The 20,589-nt window shown below is 43.2% G+C and overlaps 2 protein-coding genes across 2 annotated transcripts; one reads left to right on the top strand and one right to left on the bottom strand.

The window, feature by feature from the left end:
* The first annotated feature begins 486 nt into the window (after positions 1–486).
* Positions 487–8,676, top strand: rnf215 (ring finger protein 215). Its single transcript, XM_031756611.2, has 10 exons — positions 487–892; positions 1,404–1,556; positions 1,706–1,777; positions 3,132–3,217; positions 3,898–3,952; positions 4,056–4,160; positions 4,379–4,495; positions 5,041–5,184; positions 5,363–5,465; positions 5,628–8,676. The coding sequence occupies exons 1-10, from the start codon at positions 653–655 to the stop codon at positions 5,648–5,650; spliced, it is 1,098 nt and encodes a 365-aa protein (XP_031612471.1). The 5' UTR covers positions 487–652; the 3' UTR covers positions 5,651–8,676.
* ascc2 (activating signal cointegrator 1 complex subunit 2) lies at positions 8,186–20,185 on the bottom strand. Its single transcript, XM_039620771.1, has 19 exons — positions 20,058–20,185; positions 17,060–17,166; positions 16,800–16,958; positions 15,644–15,817; positions 15,416–15,545; positions 15,269–15,336; positions 15,026–15,139; positions 14,205–14,317; positions 14,052–14,126; positions 13,855–13,959; positions 13,690–13,758; positions 13,228–13,302; positions 11,961–12,219; positions 11,550–11,746; positions 10,532–10,651; positions 10,091–10,315; positions 9,933–10,023; positions 9,345–9,436; positions 8,186–9,177 (listed from the first exon to the last, which is right to left on the bottom strand). Exons 2-19 carry the CDS (start codon positions 17,141–17,143, stop codon positions 9,006–9,008), a joined length of 2,322 nt encoding a protein of 773 aa, XP_039476705.1. The 5' UTR covers positions 17,144–17,166; positions 20,058–20,185; the 3' UTR covers positions 8,186–9,005.
* Between the last annotated feature and the right edge of the window lie 404 nt (positions 20,186–20,589).

The following is a 20,589-nucleotide window of genomic DNA, read 5'->3' as shown; positions in this document are numbered from 1 at the left end:
TTTTAACGTTATGTTTAACTGCGTATTGCGTAGTAGTGATACCCTATATTTATAGTCGTACCGGGCAAGTGAGAAAAGGAACAGGTTAAAAGCTCTTGATTTTTATCTCCAGTGCGTTCTGAAAAATATTAGACTTTGATAAAGGGAATTTAGTTAGTCACCATCTCAGTATAAACAACAGACCGTTTTGAAAATATTTTATCCGGAACTTTAGCTGTAGGGTTGAGTCCTAGCTTTAAAGCGAAGAAGGAAGTATGGGAGAGTACTTCTCTCGGTGTTTGCTTTTTCGTCTCTGTTTAAATTAAAAGCTCAGCGACTGTACGCTAGCGTGAAAAACATTAGTCATATGCTAAAGTTGGCAGTTCATAACCAGTGTAATACATTGATAGCTAATCAACAGCATTAGCATGTGATTTCATTTCTGTCGATGCTGTCTAAAGGGCCTATGTTGCGTTTTTTCTTATGCAAGAGAATAATTATCCTGCAGCTTCCGGGTTCGACCGGAAGCTGCTTTTCTTGTTTACATTCTCCGGGGCTCTGCGAGCTAGGAGGGAATCGCTACGGCTTTTCCAAAACAATGTCTGACAGTTGATTAAATTCGCGGATTTATTGCAGATTTCTGCTCTATTTCCTCTGTATTGTTTTGGGGGTCATGGCTTCCCCTCGCTGGTGCCGCCTCGGGGTGTCGTTACCGCTACTGCTGCTGCTGCGGTGGTCGGGGCTGCTGGCGGTGGCGGAGCAGGTTGCTCTGGTAGAGGTTTTCTTGGAACAGCGGCCAGGTGCGAGCGACCTGCTCCAGGGGGAGGTGGTTGAATCCAGCCTGGGCGGCGGGAGCTCCGAGCAGCGGGACGAGGAGCGAGAAGAGCTGGAGGGAGATCTGGTCCTGGTCCTGGTGAGTGGGCCCGAGGGACTCAGCTGCTCGGCTCTTGTCCTGGTCCTTTAATAGAGTGGTACGTGTGGGTGACACGAGCCCAAGGGAGACTACAAGAGGGCATAAACGCTGCTTTTTGATCAGAAACCAGAATATAATGACATATTCATGGTAAATATATGTTCCTGTAGTATATGTAGTGCAAAGTTTTCCCTGCATAGAGGAATTGTTGGTGCTCCCTGAACAGGTTTTAGGCAGAGACCAAGGACAACAAACAGAACTGTAATGTTAAAACAACATAACAATTTGTTTTGTTAATAAAGTTTTATTTTTTTGGCTTAAAATAAGATTTTAGACAGAAAAATGTAACTTTAACCTGTTGCCTTTACTGTACGTGGACCAATCACACCTTTCAGGTTAAAGAGATAATAGAAGATATACTAATATTAAAAACAGATTAACAATCACCCATCAGAATTTCCACCCTGGTCAGGGCAGATGTTCAGCCTGTTTCCCTGCCCTTTGTCTTCAGGTTAGAGATGAGGTGACACCGGTGGATGAAGGAAAAGACAAGGCTGACATCAAAAAGCCAGAGCCGTGGATCGGGGTTGTGCCCGTGGAGATAGACGAAAGCAAAGCCTCGACTGGGAACCAGGAGTCCTTCGCTGATGCTGTGGTCAATAAAGTGAGTGGTTTTTGTACAGTTCAGTCAACCGCTTAGTTTTCACATGTTCCACATTGCCTTTCTGCTTTAGTTCTGATGTGATCATTCAGTATTTTAGAAGTATTTTAGTTAAAAACCTGAAACGTAACATCGATTTCTCTCTGTTCAAGATGAAGCGAGCGTTGGTCCTCGGAGCATCGGCGCTGATTATTCTGGCTCTCAACCAAAACACCGTCAGTGAGGTAAAAATTCAGAAAGAAAAGCAGCAGGTAGCTGTAGGATGTGTCTGCAGTTGATATGGATCTTGTTTCCCCACCTTTTCCATCATAACTGTACAGCAACTTCCTCCGACTTTTTCCTTATTTGACCTATTTTTACATGTGCCAGTCCATGTACATGACCCCGATGCAAGCTACCAGCTGAAACCTGCTGGTTGGGCAATAAAGTTGCTCGTTATACTGCAAGTGCCGCTGGTGCATCAAGCTCTTCATGCCAGTCTGTGTCAGGATGCAAGCCATATAAAATGCCTGCATGTATAACAATGGTTCAAATTTTCACATTCTATTAGAAACAGATCTGAGGTTGTTTAGGTCCAGTTAAGTCCCCAAGCAACAGAGTTGACGACAGCATAAGAGGATGTCTTTGCAGAAGCTTTTTTGGATTTCTTCATGAGTCCCTCAAGAAGAGTGAAACTGAGAGGATCATCTGAGAGCAGCACCTACAGTTCCCATGAGTGTAACCCAGCTGGCTTTCTCATTTCCCTGACTGCAAATCCTCAAATCCAGTCCTCCCTCCCAGCAGAGATGCAAATGGCAGAGGCAAGGAAGATGTGGCGTTTGATACAAACTCATCATTAATAGTTTTATAATAGCCAAACTGCTGCTTTATTTTATGATCTCAGATGTAACAGTACTCATTACAGTATAAGAGTGAAAACCGCCAACAGTCAGATGACCCCTTGTGAGCACCCTTTGGTAACAGTGGGAAGGAAGAACTCCCTTTTACAGGAGGAAACCTCTTCAAGAGCAGGCTCAGGGAGGGTCAGCCCTCTGCTCTGACTCTTCGGGGGATGAGGAGGAGAATTGTTCTACAGGACATACAGCACACAGGATGATGAAAAGCTTTCAGACTGAGGGTTTTTGTTTTTTTGTGTTCCTGCTCTGCAGCCAGTTTTCACCTAAATGTCCAAAAGAGAATTCTTAACAATTCTCATGGCCTCCTTTGCTTTTAACTAGAACCGTCTCTCTTATCAGAAGCATATTTTGTAAACCTTTCTTTCATAACAGCCCAGACGAAAGTGCTGTTGTTGCACTCTGTGCATGCTTCTTATCAGATCATTGACAGTAATAATGCTGGTGGCTGTTTTAGGTTTACTGTGTGAATCTGGTTTTGATGTTGCCGCAACCTCTATTTCTATTTTCTCATATGAGACTATTATAGTATTTTATGTTGTATCTAACTTAATTGAAGAACCACCATCATGCATGGAAACATGCAGATATCATTAAATAAGTCTTTTTCAACTGCACAGCAGCCCTCTGACTGTGTTTACATTTCAGTCTGCTGAATTCTTAACCCTGTTTTTCTTGTTTGTAGATGGATTTGTCCCAGGTGCTGTCCAAGCCCATCATTGTGATCCAGACATCAGAAAATGTGACCAAGCTGATCGGAGCACTGCTCAGGTCAGTGCCTGATTATCAGATGCAGCTGCATACATGCATCCATGAGTATGAGTTGCATATAATGGCACTTGAAACATGTGTTTGCAGTACTGTGGGTCAGAACACTGATGGATGCTGTGCATTACTTTGAATGCATCAGATCATCTGTTCAGTTTTTTTCCCCAGTACTACACACTGCATAGTTTCACAGAACAACTTTAAAAAGTAACAGTGGGAGGTTAACTTACCTTAAAAATGGGTTTCAAGGGTATTTCAGGTGTGCATGCAGTAAACTCAGGTTCTGCCACATTCAATTTCAACAGCCTCACTGAGACAGGAGAATCACATGAAGGCGAGATGTTTACAATTTACTGACAAGCTTTGATGTCAAATGTGTCTTATGTGGATTTGAAAATGGCAGTATCTTACTCTTTAACTCCAGTGGGACCGTAGTTCACAATATAAGCACCATGTTGTATGAATAAAACTTAAAAGTAGTGATTGAGTCCTGTAGATGTCACAAATGTCTCCCTCTGCTGCCCGTGAGAGAGGATGCAGATGTTCTTAGTCATCATTGATACACAGTCTGTGCTTGTTGGTTGTTGGAAACGCTAACAGAGAGAAATGCAAACAATGCAGGAGGACTGGAAGGTGGCAGATGATTTTTATTGGCACCTAAATCTGCACCGACCTCTTCACAGGGGCCTTCAGGCGACGGCAAAAATCACATACAAGACGATCCTGCAGGACAACCTGGTGAGATCCACATCCATCTCAGTTGATAGCACCCTCCAGTGGTGAGTGAACAGATGACAGGCTGAGCTGACAGTGAGCGCATTGCTGCTGTGTGTTCGGGCAGGGAGCCACGCTCACGCTGTGGTCCAGCTGCGGGCGGTCGAGAGGAGGTCGCTACGGGGAGTGGCAGGGGGTCATCTGCACCGGCGAGACCAACTCTCAGGTCCAGGTGGGCAAACATGACACCGTCAAACACACGTCTGCTTTTAAGCTGCTGCATCAGAGCCGAGTGAGTAACTCGTGTTAGAGCGTAAACCTCTGAGTTCCTGTTTGTCAAAATAACCCGATTAGATGGAACGGTACAAAAATTAGAAATATAAGCTCATTTCTCTGGAAGACTTTTCTTGTTTGTGGTTTAAAGGAATCCGTGTTGTTGCTGCTTCACAGAAGTACCTGCAGCAGCTGTGGGACACCGTCCTCCTGGTGGCTCTGATCCTCAGCACAGGAGTCATCGTTCAGGCTCGCTGGCAGTACCAAGGCCGCCAGCTGAACGACGACTTAGAGGTAGACAGTTATGTTTCTTATTTAAACTTTGCTTTGGCACAGCCCCTCGGTTCGCCCTCCCCCCATTTTAAGCCAACTTTTTTCCGATTGGCTGCTCCTTTCAAACAAAAGATTCAAACAGCAGCAGCTGTTCCTGAGGTATCTGCTCTCACTGTTTGTTTTTAAAAAAATGCTGGATGCCTTCCTGGTTTAACCTCAGTGTGTGTGTGTGTGTGTGTGTGTGTGTGTGTGTGTGTGTGTGTGTGTGTGTGTGTGTGTGTGGGCTGGGAGTGAATCAGCGACCTTTCGTTTGTTAAGCAAATGTGTAAACTTCTACAGTACAGAGCCTCGTGGCAAAGAGCACAACAAACTAGCCGACACAAAACAAAAGTTGTGTGAGGCCTCTGTCGTGCAGTTTCAATTAAATTTTATTTATATAGCACTAAAATCACAACAACATTCACCTCAAGTCATCTAATACTATAAGCTAACATCTCTACAATTCCACCCACACAGAAACAAAAATCAGCGGTACATGAGATGTTCTGCTGGGCTGTGTTTTTCAGCTCCTTCCCAAACAGGACGTTCTGAAGAGGATGTCATCCCTGAAGACCAAAAGATACCGTCAGCCCAAACCCTGGTGTGACCCGTCGCAGCTGGCAGAGGCAGAAACCTGCGCCGTCTGTTTGGAGCCTTTTAACAACAACCAGGTCGGCCAACACACCCCCACACTATAACTCTCTGTTTAATCCAGTAAGGAGGGAGCTACCGTGAATAATGAGAATAAAAAAATCAAACACTCGCTGCTTTTTGGCTAAGTTTGTGATTTAAATAAACGACCCTGTACAGTGCAGGCTGTAATAATGCATCTATAAAATCTTGTCTCAGTGTCTGCGGGTGCTGCCGTGTCTTCACGAGTATCACAGAGACTGTGTCGACCCCTGGCTGCTGCTGCAGCACACCTGTCCTCTGTGCAAGCGCAGCATCCTCGGTGAGTTCACACACTCGTACACGCCTCCGTCATCCTCTTCTAAAGGCTTAAAATTACTTTTAGTAAAACACTTTAAAAGATCAGCCTTATTCCTTCCTTATTCCAGTCTAATCGTTTTCAGGACTGGGACTGAAATGTGTGTCTGAATCTTTTCCTCTGCAGGCAGCATCTGCAAAGACAGTTAACAGTCGTTTCATCTCGGGGAATCGGTCCACATCCCGACCTCAGTGACACTTATTTTTTGTTTTTGGTTAAAGCGACCTCAACACTTCCTCCTTCCAGCTGTGGATTTGGGAGCATAAACTTGTCATTGCTGCTGACCGGCCATCAGATTTTAACCTTTACAAAATACAGTGGTAGTTTAAAGCAGTACTATGAAGTTCCCCACTGGTCGTGTTGTCTGTGAACAGAACTTCTTCTTGAAATCTCGTTACTGTACAACTCTGTGTGTAAACAGCAGCAAATGCAACTTTTTTTGGGATCAGTATGTGTAAAAACTGACAACCTCAGTATCTGAGTCCGCTGCTGGTGCAAAGGCGTTCAATGCTTTTATGTTTTTAGTGTGGATGTACTGATCACCTGGTTCACTTTAGGTCAAAATGATGTCAGTAACCAACAACCAGGGAGGACTGAAAGTTTAAAAAAAAATGGTCCTCTTTGGTACTTTGCAGTTCAGTGGTAGTTGTAGAGCTTCTGTAGTCGTAGTGCAGGAGTCGGTGTGTACCAGCTGGTGTCATGTAGGGGAAAAAACCCCTCTTTGCACATCCTTAAACTCCTCCATTGCCATTTATGTATTTTTTTCCCTGATTCTCCTTTAATCACACTTTGCATACATCAGCAGCCAGTTTAGTTTCACCGGTACGATCGGTGATGCTGAACAGGTAGGATGGTGTTTGCAGCACAGAAGGATTGTGTGCTGTGTAAAGAGTGCTCTCACAGCCGCTGCAGTTTTACTTTACAAATCATAGATCTGCTGCAGTGTCCTTTCAGCTCCTATTTTCTATTTCAATGAAATATCTTTGGAAAATTTTTATTCTGCAGTTTGATGAGAAGAATTCCACTCATGTCTTTAAGATTTAAAAAAAAAAAAAAAAAAAAAAAAAAATTAAGCCAGACTGAAATGACAGCAAATCTGGCTTCATCCTCAAAAAGTCAGAATACCAGAACCTCGTCAGCTTTATTCACAGCAGCGCTGCAGTTTGCATTATTCTGCATCAGAAGTGAAACAGAGTTAGCAAATTTTAAAAACAAAAGACTGATTTTCAAATGGGCTTATGTTTGGAGAAAGATGCACAAAATAAGGTCACTAAAAACAATTTTTTTCTTTAACATATATATAAAAACATGAAGAGCTTGAATTATAAGAGCAAGTCTACTCACCGTGCACCAGGAAGGCTCATCCTCTTTCCTTACCTGCAGGCTGACAGGTCCACAGTGTCATTCATGCTACCTCTTAGACGATGGACAGACTCCCGCTCCAACATCTGGCTGCAGCTGGCAACAGCAGTGCTTGTAATGAGCTGCAGGGCTGCTAATTTGGATGTAGCCTGTGGACGGACCTTAAATCTCTCTCCCATCTGTGGCTGCAGAAAGAGTTCTGGTTGCATACTTAAAATTACCTTCATCTCTCTTTCTTTGTTAGCTCAGTGTAAACTTTCATAAACCCGGTTGTTACTTTCAAGTCTTGAATAAAACATCAGGTAGTGGGCAAACAGCAGTTTATGCAACAGGACTTTTATATACAGTCTGTGCTCCACCCAGAATCTGCAACGGCTGGAGATGTCGCTCACATGTTGACACACCAGGTTAACTGAGGCATCAGGACAAAGTCTGTTAACAGCTGTAGTCCAAAAGGTGGTGTTGGAGTCTGTCCACAGGACTGAGAGGAAAACGAATGAAACAGAGGACCAACATCACTTCCTGTCCAGTCCTGAAATCACAGAAAACAATCAGGGCCAGAGGCTTTGGGACAGGTCAGGGTTAAAACTGACTGAATAACGCCTTCAAGGGTGGGTCTGTCCATCCACCTCTTTTCCAAAACAGTTTATCCAATTTAAGGTTGGAGGGAAAGTCCAGGTGAAGAGAGCTCTTCCTGTCAAAAGGGAGTTCTTCCTTTCCACTGTTGCCAAGTTCCGCTCATAAGGTGGTGTCGTCTGTTTTTTGTGTTTTTAGTTTTCTCTCCCTGACATTGTAAGAGGTTTACCTAACAGTAGTGTATACCGTATATACTTAGATATATGAAATTTAACTGAACTAAATCTACTGCACAAGAAACTTCAACTAGTTTTACATTTTAGATTACAAACCAAGACTATCGTATTAATTAATGAAGTGCAGAGGTGCTGAAAGGCAGATTTGATCATGTTTGGACAGAGCTGAGCATGAGTTTTGTTTTTTTTGTCCCTGCGTTTGCTGTAAGTGGCAGTAGATTCATACAATTTACTAACACAGTAACATTATTCTCACCCGATTTTAAGTAAAAATGTCAAACAGCTCTTTGGAAGAAATCATATCCAAACTGTGATTACATCAAAGTAAATCTCTGCAGTGCAGATTTGTGGGATTCTCAAACGCTCAAGCACAGAAAAGAAACTGTGTACTTACCAAAGCTGAAGATTAATAATTATCACCGTTTTTACTCTGAAGTGTGTTCCTACTGCAGAACGGGAATTTAAATCTAATGTATTTCCTTACTTTGCCAATAACCACAAACTCAAAGTATGTTAAACATATAGTTTTATTGTATTTATTTTGTGATTTTGTTTTTGCAATGCCAACTCCAAAAAGCATAACTTTGTGCTGAAATTATTACAAAAAGCTCATCGCTGAATAGAAAATAGCGTGTGCATGGCAGCGTGTAGGAGGTTCTCCAGGACCATCCTTACAGAAAGTGCTTCCAAACACAAACAACAGCATCGTTATGAGTTGGAGTTTCCTTATTTATAGTAAAGTCTGGACAGCAGTGGTGTGAGCCAGGTAGATGATGCACGCGTGCAGCAGCTTTCGCACATGCTCGAACAGGACGAGTCGGCCGCTGACGTCCAGACTTGATCTCCAGGTCAGTAATTGTTCTTCCAGCTACAGTAGGAACTCCCAAACCCCGAACGTCTCCTCCTTTTATTCCTATGTAGTCTGTTTGTTGATGATGATGTCAAAGAAACTTTGATCACTCTGGATCTTAATAATAAAATGATTTGTTACATGGCAAAAATAAACATGTTATTCTTTATCGTCAGTCCTTCACTCTGATTTTTAATGAACTATAGAATAAAATCCTTTGAGCTCAAACATGACACAGATCTCTCAACTATTTCAGTAAAGCTTGTTGGCAACTTTTAATAAAAGAAAAAGCCAAAATGCAGCTTTACCGAAATCATTCTGAAAACTAATGAAAGCTTTCACCCACTGAGAAGCTGTGGTGGCTTTCACAGTGACTTTAGGCTGGAACCAGAGCCACACCAGAGCCCAGATCCTTCTTCACCTTTCACGCACGCCTCATCCTCCCCTTCTCGCATCAGTCCGTTGGGGTCGAGCCACAGGTCAGGAGGGGATCATGCCTTTGTTCCTCTTGCGGTCGGCCATGTTGCGTCGGTTGTGGTTGGCTCCACGGCTCTTGTTGGTCTCCTTTTTTCGCCGGTCCAGTAACGTCTCAGTGGTTTGTCCTTGTCCTTTGGGTCGGCCGACCACGTTGCTGGAACGCTCTGGCCGGAAGCTGCAGCCGGGAAGACAGCAGAGGCGTGAGTGCAGGGTTGGAGAGAGAGTTTTTGTTTTTGTTTTTTTAAATGTCACAACTTTTCAGAAGCACATATTTTTAAGAACATGTTGGACGGAAACCGACCAGAGCAGAGTGAACCAGAGCAAACTGAGCATCGTCTTTACCCTTTCCTCTGCTGCATGGCTGCTCTTCGAGCCTCGGCTCGCTCCCTCAGCACAGCCGGGTCCTGCACGAACTGGTCCCTGTTTACAGCGCCCTGAAATAAAAGGAAGTGACAAACAATAAGACACAGGGAGTGTGCAGAATTCTAGAAATGTGGTGGTGCAAAGCCAATCATGAGGGCCGAGGACAAATAATAAATAACCAAACCATGTAAAATGCTGGCTGAAACTTCAAGCTAAATCATATACGGAAAGTGTGACTGCCCTGTAATAACAAGGCAGTGGCAGCGAAGCACACGATTCAGCTCTGAGGTAACAGATTAACATCATCAACGTTTCTCCCGCTTTGGCTGTCCTGACTGCTGGAACAGTAAACTTCCACCTTCTGTGATAAAGTATACCTCACACTATTTGTAACAGTCCATTTGTCAGAACTTAAATATTAGCACAAGAGCTTTTAATGCATACCAACTTTAAAATTTAATATAACAAGATTTTAAGAGGATAAAACTGTTTATTTACCCAAAAAAGGTGAAATTCCATCATCGCACAACATTAAAGATTTAAAATACAATCAAATGATCTCCGTACCTTTGAAGCATCTTCCTCCTGACCGTCTTCATCCTCATCCTCCTCGTCCTCCTTGTTTGCTTTTCTCAGTACCTGCGGTACCGTGAACGGCCTGCAGGGAAACAGAAATTAATTCCGGCTCGCTGCGTCTCCATCATGATCAGCGACACCAAAGATACCTTCTGGTCAGTAAAGAGTCTCCGTCCAGGTCGTTGGCGCCCACTTGGTTCATGTCGTAGGTGTCATCGTACTCGTCGTCATAGTCGTCCAGCTCGTATGCCGTCGCGGATTCTCCGGGTTCGACGATGACTTCGTCCACCACCGTCTCGTACGCGTGATAACGAGCTTTCTGCTCCGCTATGTGCCGCTTGTCGTTCAGCATCTCCCGAACGTTCTCACCTTTCCTGCAGGAAAACAAAACGAGAGGACATTACCACATGTTGTCGTCTTCTTTAAGGGCACACAGAGTTTGAGTTATGAGCCAAACATCCTGAAATAAGAGCAGCATGGAAGCGAACATCTGAACATATTACTCTGGACCTGGTAGACTTGACACTGAAAACACGTCCACTTTCTTTTTTAACTTCCCGATCGGTGATTATCTCGATGTGTGCTTTTACCTCCGGCCCTTCCAGATGCGGGACATGTCCACCTGCTCTCTGCGGAAGATGTCAAACTCGTCACCATCAAACACGTTGGATCTGTTGTTCAGAACAGCCGGGAGCTCCTCCTTCACTGGCCTAAAAGAGCAGGACAAACATTATAGCATAAAACTCTACAGCGATCTAAAAATGATCAGCACAACCCAGATCGAATGTGTACTTTTCTACTCTAAAACTGTAAGATCACTAAGCACCACCCGGAGAACCAAGACTGAGGCACACGAGCCCCAAACATCAAAACTGCAGAACAAAAACATGAAAAGAAAACTGTGTGGTGTAACACGAAGGTGAGCAAAACATTTTGTCGTCCTGCTGCCCTTAGAGGTTTTTCTCTGCATCTTCTGTAGGCACGTCATGCAGATGTTTATTCGAGAACAATGACTCTTTGTTTTCATCTGCAGCTGTGTTCAGATGTGGCGTCCCTGAAACATCTGTCTGCACCTGAAACATTCAGGATTCATTCTAGCACATCCCATTCTACTTCGTTCAGATGTGAAGGCTGGAAAGGTCAAATTAACTCATTAACTCAAAGCAGTTTGACATCATTTTTGCTTTGTGGTGTGCAGGTAATGGGAAACTGTGCCTATAAAGGTCGGGAAGTATAATTTGCAGCATTAAAAACATGAATGAAGATAATAAAACACATAATTTCCTGCACTATTCCACCACCAGCAGTCTGGACTGTTGGCACAAGCCAGGCTGGCTCAGATGTACTGATGCCAAATTGTGAGCCTGACCTCTGCAGTCTCAGCAGAAATGGAGACTGTGACCCTGTTAGCCCACTGCAGCCTCTCAGGGACAGATTTCATATGATCCCATATTATTATGGATTAGGCCTAAAGTACATAAAGTAATCAAATTATCTAGATAAAGAAATGTAATGTTAGACACTGCTATAAATATCAGATCACAGAGCAAAATAGAGAGCAGATGATAAATATCAGCATTATGCATAAATCTCTGTGTCTGGTGTTACCGTGGCATGGCTCGGTCCAGTTTGGCCAGGCTGGGAGCTAACCGGTCCTCCAGGATGTCATTGATGACCAGCTCGGAGTTGTAGTCGTATTCCTTCAGGCATTCCAGCAGGAAACCTTCACCCAAATCAGGAAGTAGGTCCCTGATACACGACAGCAGAGACTCCAGCTCCGCCCCGATCACTGGACACATGGCGCCCTGAAACCACGCCGGAACCAGGACACAAACCGCGTCAAAGGCAGGCTGTTTTTAGACTCCATCACAGTAGCTTTGCTGACCTAATTATTAAAAACTCTGGCCATGATGAATACAAGTCCACACTTTTTACAGGATATATAGGACAGAAAATAAGGAAAATCTCTGGGCTGCTATAATCGTGCATTAACTGAGTGGTAACAATCACAGAGCTCACATTGTTTCCTCTTTGGGGGACATCCAGCATGGCCTCTGCTCCCCTCGGACTCTCTCCTTCTGCTGGCTCTCTGACCTCCTGAGGTTTAGAGCCAGCCAAAGAGGAAGCAGCAGCACCAGGCGCTGGTCCCTGATTGGCCGATTGCGATGCAGAAGCTTGAGCCTGACTAGTCTGAATCTGGCTTTGTGGTTTCCGTCGTCCCACGCTGTCCCAGGCACTTTCAACTCCCTGGAGCAGGTAGGACGTCCTGGTCTCATCACTGAGGCAAAAGGTGGTTAAGGAAGGTACCGAGGGAAACAGTCACTTTATCATCCAGCACTAAGACCCAAGTCTGGCCTTGAGATTTAAGATGCATCCCATCATCCATCAGAGCAACAGTCTGAACCCTAAGAAGCTTAAATACAGCGATATTACAATGCAAGACGATAAGGGATGAAACAAATTCTCATGTCTTTTAATTACTTAATTTAAAAAAACAATCACATAGTGCAATAATAGCACTGTTGAATATATAAACTGTATTATTCCCAGTCTCGCTTTCTGATGCCATTTAAAGTTAAAAGTCCTTCATGAAATGCAAATGCTTCACCACAAGTGGCCAAATGAGCACTCCTGGATTTCACTTCAACTGTCAACACTGTATTACTATTCTAAGCTGAGCCTACGCAGCACACTCTCACTCAGCTTTATGATTTCTCAACAGATAAATGCTCCAACCATTATCATAAATCTGCTGATAAACTACCACCTAATATTCCTGCTGTTACCAGTACACGTAAAACAGCCCAGAAATCTAATAAAGGAGGAAAATTTGACCACTTTATCACTAATTAATAAGAGGAGGATAAATTTTACATCCCTTTATGTAAATGTAGTAATTAGTGATTTGGTATTTTTCACTTTTCTCTTTATGGTGGACGTGAGAAATGAACTTCCCCTCTGCCTCTTTATCTCTCACCCACAACTACGCATATATTCTGATTGTGCCACACAGTTTATTTTACAGCAATCAGATGGTGCAACGCGGCCCACACAATGCAACCGAGTGTGGTCTATTTCTGGAAGTTGGTGTTTTCTAGTGACTGCCTGGAGTGTGGTCCACTAGAATACCAGTCCTTCCATAACTGCAGATATGAATGCAGACATAAACCACAGTGGCAGTCTCTTTACATTCTGTTAATGGTATTACTGAACTTTGGATTAGTGCTTTCAGGCTACTGTTAGTCATAACAGCCTTTATGTCCTGCTGTGAAGCGCCTGAGGATACATGATGGGGACGGCCTGCTGCAGGAGGCTGATGTCGTCTGCAACGGGGAACTGCTCATCGTAGTCCGTCAAGAATCTGAAAGGAGCAAGAAAGAGAGACTCTAAATTTCAGTTTTGATGACATACTTCTCACTATAGCAGTAATCAGTCTGACTAAGAGTTCAAGCAAAAACCAGAATAACCCGTATACTGAAAGACAAAACACTGAAAAGGTTTCAAACTTTCCAAAACAATTAGCTCCAACAATAAGCCAGTGTGAATGACTGATGAAATTCAGTTTTTCAGTGTTAATATTTCATTATTTACTTGCAGTTGTTTGAACTTTGTTTTCTTTTTGTTACTCTTTTTTTGTATCATAGCTGTTCACAGTTATTGTTGAAAAACAAAAACATGCTTACTAATGTTCTAAACCATTATAATATTGCCTTATAGTCCGAGATAAATTATTAATCATCCATCTCACCTTTTCTCAGGTAAAAATGATGTGAAATATTGCAGCAGTTCCTCTGCAAATGTTTGCATGTTTTCTCTCCTGCAATGAAACCAGTAGACGTTTTAATGGGTGTGTCTGTTTAAACATGTAATGCTGATCCTGCTAATCTCCATGCAAAAACTCTGGGCGCCTCACCCCTCCAGGATGGGTTGTAGGCAGGTGTGGTGCAGCAGCAGGTGCACCGTCTCCACCATCTTACGACAGGAGTGAGACAGCCTCTTCCACAGGTCCTCCTGAAGACTATAAGAAAGTTTGTCATCGCTCAGGTGTTAAACGTTTCCCCTCGCACTTACGTTCCCGTTTGTTTTTTCCTTCACTCAGCAGACGCTCACCTTTTATCGTCAAAGTTTCTCTTTCTGATCGCCTTCTCGAGGTCAGGCACACCGGTCTCATAAAACGAGGTCAGACTGCCAGCAGAGAAAACCCAAAGATCGTGAGAAGGTTTTATGGAAGTACGACTCATGGTGAACTTTCAGGGTACCTACCTGCTGAGGAAGCTGTGGGACTGGAAACTGGAGCAGGCCGCGGGGAAGATGTCCAGGAAGGCATTGATGGTGGTGGTTGAGTCACAGAGGTACAAAATTATATCTAACAGTTCCTAGGACAGAAATTATAAAAGACATTATCAATGAAAATACCTTCTGTAGAACCGTAGTCAACCTAGTAGTTAAGCCAGTTGTACCACCGAGGTATAGGCCTTTATCTTGAGATGACTGTGCAAAAATCTGTTCCTATAATAACGACCTATGTTTAGTAGGCTAGAACACTAAAGGTGAGGCATGGCTCATAGACAGCTGGCTGGCTTTTAGATGGAAGAGATCCTTAGAGATCCTGAGTGAACAGAAGATTATCATGAGGTTCTGAATCTGAGCTCTATTTGAAGAGAGCTGCACAACACTAGGAGACTGTGACCAAACCAGTGAAACAAAAACTGATTCTTGTAGCAGCAAATTCACTGGACCAACCTTTCTGAAAGGGACAGAGATAAAACCATCCCATAATTCACAGCACACTTCGGAGTAACAACAATTAAGGTGGTTTTAATAAGAAGGATATCATTTCCCTTTCAGCACAGACACGATGTGCTAATAAGAACTTCGAAGAGTTTGTGTAGAAATCTGCATCTGCTCAGTCAAAGGCTCGATCGTAAGAAGATGGACCACTTCATAAACTCAGCTTCACACTGCACAGCTGTGCACCTGATGTGGTCTCCTTCATGGATCTCAGATGTTTCAGTATTTTTATTCATTTATTTATTTAATTTACTGCAAATGTTATACATATGAAATGCATCTGTCTGACTGACCTGCTGGCTCATGGTCATGGCAGTGGGTTTTTTGTGTGCATTCAGCTTCATTGGCTCGGCAGCGGTGGCTCCTTCACACTGGAGACCACACTTCTCCAGGATCGTGTCAAATACCTGAAGTTGACACAGTGTTAAAAAAGAAAATATTATTACAGCGCATTAAAATATTATCCGACAGATACAATGTGTTTTTCATTTGGAATTGTGACATTTTTCAGTGAAATGATAAAAGTGGGCTCTCGCCTGTAAAACTGTGGGCACCGTCTCATCCAGGTCGTTGTAGTAGGACGGCTGCTGAGTAAAGATGTTCTCTGAAAGGCCGTCATGTTGAAAGTGAGCAGAGTGCAGCAACTGGTATGAAACATAAATGAGATCTCGCACACAGCTCACCTATCATTTTGTGCAGCAGCTGGCCGTTACCCTTTCCAAAAAGCACACAAAGATCCAAAAGTTTGGGAATGTCAAACAGAAAGTTCTCGTAGATAATCTCCCCAAACACAGCTGGGGTAAAGAAGTGTTCCTGCAGGGAGGTGGAGGAAGTTAAGGTTGCGTACTGCGCTACTTTATGTCACCACCAACATCAGTGCATTAGTCATGCTGAAGATCTAGTTTTCCTACCTTTGATTCTTTATGCGTGGCCATACGGAGGAAGGTCAAGAAGACCGCTTTGTGGATGGAGCGTTGCATGTCAGCAACCGCTGGGGAGGAGGGTAGTGTGGAGAGATCGAGGCCGCGAGGAGCATGACGCAGGTAAGAGTCCAAACACCTCTGCAAGGACTCATCAAACACCACCTGATGGAAGAGACAGGCCATGTGACATCAGGAGGAGAACATTTTCTAGCATCAGCACCATTTCCTGCACGTGAGTCACCAGTGAATCTAAACTGCTCCCAGGTCCAGAGGACGCCTGCAGCTGAATGACAAAAGGAAATGTGGCATCAATGTTAAAGTCTTACTATTACAGCAAGAACTATTCTCGACCCTTCGGCACCTGAAGGTCATGTCTGACACTATCAGCCTCTCTCTGCACTCCTTCCTGAGGCTTTTCCTCTTGACTGTACTATTGTGCATCTTCTGAGCCGTCACCATTTTGCCACCTTTTTCATTGAACAACAGAGATTCCCCTGTTTCCTTAAACTAACCTGGTAGCTTATTAAAGGCTTCTCTATATATCCACACATGCTATACATGGATTTATTATAGTTCCATAAAAATAATCCTGGTTTTATTACCTAAGAGGTACTGAGACATATGAGACGTACTGTACCTTTATCACTCTATACTCAACAGTATTTAGACATTTTCCACAGATTGAACCAACTCCCTTCTGCTTGGTTGGTGTCTACATGCTGAATGCGATCCAGACAACATTTTTCCTACTGTCTACTGTTATTTTTGTACTAATGCTTATATAGTTTTTATTAATTTTATTATTACAGTTTTTTGCTTTTATATAATTATTTTATATTTTTCTTTTAATTGTATTTACATTTTTAATTAATTAATTTATTTGATTGTTTTAATCTATATTATTTTTATCTCTTCACAATTTTATTGAGTTGTTTTTTTTTTTGACAGTTTACATCTTGGTACAACACAAACTGTGAACATGTTTCTGATAAACAGATCAATGTAATACTGGTGTATGAACACTGCATCCATAGGCCTGGATCATGTGACATTAGTTTTCATGTTGCACAAAATGAAAAACTGGGGGTCTTGCAGAGTGCGAGCCGTTGATTTTTCTCTACATAACAGGTTAACACGACTCTACCTGACACCAGAACTTGTCGTGAGGCAATGCAAGCAGCCACTCCAGGTCCTCGGTGATGAATCTGGCATGTTCTAAAAACTCCTCCACGTCAGCTGGAGAGCCGTCTTCTGGAGGGGGCTTGTAAGGCACGAAACAGCGCTCCTCTGTCCTGTCTGGGTGCTGAAGGGGGGCAGAAAGCACAGTTTGGGATCCGGGTCAGTATGCGAGGTGAGCTGCTGTCAGAGTGAAACATTAGCATAAAACCATCAGTGCCGACTCACCAGTGCAGGCAGCGTGCGCTCCTTTCCCAGAGGGCCAGGCTCGGTCACTTGCTGCTCATCCAGTGGCACTCGAGCACAGGCCATGGCTGCTCCTTCTCTGGGTTCCTCTGATGGAGTGTACAAAAAAAGTACATTTTACTGGAGGTAGCTACATTATTATTATTAATACTTTTAAGGCAAAAATTCCTGGATTGCAGCCCGTGACGGCAGTCCTGTTCAGCGCATTCACCACTTCCTGTAAGGACTATCATCACCTAATGCACTCAAAGACAGCAGAGAGGGCGTCCATCAGACTTGTCTGAGAGGTAGCTGACACAGCTGTTAGCAGCCACAAGAAGGGAAACAAAGCAGGCCACCTGGAAAGCACCGACTAACTTTTCACAATAAAACATTTACATACAGGCTCTTTAAATGTGACTGAGTCTGTATTCTAAAGGGGGATCTGACACGTCGTCCTGAACTATCTGGTGTTTCTTGTTTGATCTTTATACCATGAAGTGATCCTCCGTTATTTTCTCGTTGATATTACTTATGCATTTTTTGTTGCTGAAACTTGTTGTCTGGTCCCAAACATGAACCACATCAGTAACTCCACACACAGTTTCAACTTAAAACTGTCCATCTTTTGAACATACAGTGGTTTAGCACACAGACTAATTATAAAACTAACATTACGAGAACAACCTGAATAGATGAGCAAACAAAATAAAAAAAGAGCAGAGGTCACTTCAAAACTCAAAACACTGAGTAACAGCCACTGCGCTTGTTTGAAAAGCAGTAACACAGGCAATAAAAGGCCTCATATCTGCAGGGAGGACGCCAATTAAAGTCACTGTGTAAAGATGGCTAAGGGTCCAATAGCATGACCCTCTCTTTATATGCAGCTCTAATTTAAAACAACTGCCTTAATCGGCTCCAGTTACTTCACATATAGCAGGGAACTTAGAAGCTTTAGAAGTTTTAGGAATAATAGCACTGACCTCTATTTGGTAAAATTCAGTTTGGATCATTTTTGTTGTTGATAAATAATAAAAGTTGTGAGGGGTGGGGTGGGAACGATTTTCAGCTTCTGAAGTTTGGTATGAAATAAAAAGCTCAACACTTCTGCTGTAAATGGTTCGCTAGTGACCTGCTGGTTGTTAAGAAATACCAAATTCTATGTAAGTGAGTATAAGTGAGCTTAACCGTAATCCTAAACTGGCAGTCTGGATCTGTATTACAAAGCAAGTTCAACATTTTCAGGATCACTTTATCTGGCTTGTCTCATCATAACAACAGATATCAGGTTCAGGCTGTTTAGTGAAGGTGATAATCAACTTGATAAGTTAACCCAGACTTTATCAATCTAGCTACAAGCTTGTTCAAATAAAAGCAGAAGTGTTCAATGGACAATCACAAACATGCAAAGAAATTCTGATTTTTGTCCCCAGTCCACTGTGGTTTGCACTGCTGACACATCGTGGTGGGTCTCATTAGTGACAATGCTCTGTCAACGATCAGGAGTGATCATTGACTTCAGAAGAAAACAGCCCAGTCATTCACCACTCATCCTTAACAGCAGTGTTGTGGAGGTAGTCAGCATCATCAAATTCCCTGGAGTACAGATAAATGATCGTCTGGACTGGTCACTGAACACATTAACACTGGTTTAACGGGCTCAGCAGCACCTGCACTTCATGTGCTGGTTAAGGAGAGCACACCTTTCCCTTCCCATCCATCCATCCATTTAGGACATCACACACAAGTGAGAGCCCAGTAGAGCCCATAACATCATCAGAGACTCCGCCCACCTTGACCACACACTATTCTCCCTGCAGCCCTCTGAGAAGAGGTTTTGGAGCATCAGGACCAGGACAGCCAGATTCTGGAATAGTTTCATTCTCAAAGCCTTCAAACCTGTTCCCCGGGACAGGAACACCAGCGTCAAAGCCATCAGACTCTTGAACCCTCAATAACCTGCACCATCAGTCCCCAGATACTTTCCCCCTCTCTACATACATGCATGAAGCACATTCTGAACTGGACTGGTAATGACTCTATATTTAGGTCAGTGTAATATTTCTGGAATGGCGAATGTACACCGTTTTTCTGTTGCTACACTGCTGTAAATATTTTTATTTCAAAGATCCTATATAGTTTTCCTCTTCCTATTATACATATATAGACACATTTTCTCACATCTCTTTTACCTCAGGTTCTTTTATATTTAGATTTTTTTATATTGTATCACTCCGATGGCGAGTCAATGCACCCAAATTTTATTCTAATGTGCACCAACTGGTGTACTTGACTGCTTTACTTCTTAAAGGTGCTCATAAAAACATCAGACCTTCTTACAATCCGCGTACAGAGGTCTGACGTATCTCATCATGAACCTGACCTGCACCTGAGCAGGTTAGGTCTGCTGCATGAGTTACCATGGCGATGTACCACACCTTGATAACAGTGAAAACTCGGGATTAACCCTGAAGTTACCTCCCTCAGCCCCAAATCCTGCTCGTGGTACAGGCCTCTGATGGACGCCCTAAATCCAAACCTCTAGATCCAAAAGTATTAAAGAAAAACTTTCTATGCTCGAAAAACAAACTTAAAGGATTAACCAATGATAAAAACAAAGCCACGTTCACTCTGTATGTGAGCTCTGTAGCAAGCTAATGTGAACGGTTTATTCAGAAAGCTGAAAATAGAAACGAAACACATACAAAAACCCACTCCGGTTAGTTAGGAAGCTAAGGTAAAGTTAGCTTGTAAAACCTCCAACCTGTTCACGGCTAGCAGCGTGCAAGTAATTAGCTAAGCTCAGACTGATAACTAACTGCGTGCTCAGCTAAAGTTACCCGTTAGCTGTCACTTATTCACGGAGTTTAGCAGCGCGGCAATGAATGGACGCGTTAACACAACGTGTCAAACCAGCCGGTGCCTTCAAACCCGTCCCCCCGGGACAGAAACACCAGCATCGAACTACCGAACAGGAAACAGGTGACATGAACCCGCTCACCTCTCAGAATCACTGTCCCCAACTGTTCACGGCCATCACATCAGAGTCACCACAGCAAGTTCCCACAGTTCCAGCTACCAAACGTTTTCTAAGCATCTGTGTCAGACAGGAAGTGACGCAGTTTGTTTTCCTTCAGCGTGACGCATGTGACGTTCAATGATGGTTGGCTGTTTACATCGCCCCCTGGTGGGCACCAAAGAGCAATGCAAAGAAAGCCAACGCTCTCTCAAACTGTGTAAAAGTCTTGAGCCACACCTAATTTCCTTACATTTGCCACAAAAAGATGGAACTAAATACAGTATATAAGACAAAAACACTTCTAATGAGTTTTTAAGTCAGTGGTTGGTTTGACTACTTTCAATCTTGAACACAATCTAAACTCTTTGGCAGTTTTCTTCTCATTTCTGTAAGGCTTCAGGAATAACTTTCCAGGCTTGTTGAAGGACACTAAACGCTCTTCACTGGATGTTGGCTGTCCTTTGTCCTGTTCTCTGCCAAGATGATGTGTTTCAACAGTCCAGGCTCTTGTGAG

The sequence above is a fragment of the Oreochromis aureus genome, linkage group 12, assembly GCF_013358895.1.
Source record: "Oreochromis aureus strain Israel breed Guangdong linkage group 12, ZZ_aureus, whole genome shotgun sequence".
In the NCBI taxonomy this organism is placed as follows: domain Eukaryota; kingdom Metazoa; phylum Chordata; class Actinopteri; order Cichliformes; family Cichlidae; genus Oreochromis; species Oreochromis aureus.
The sequence above is the reverse complement of the archived record's forward strand: the minus strand, read 5'-3'. Positions and strand labels throughout refer to the sequence as shown.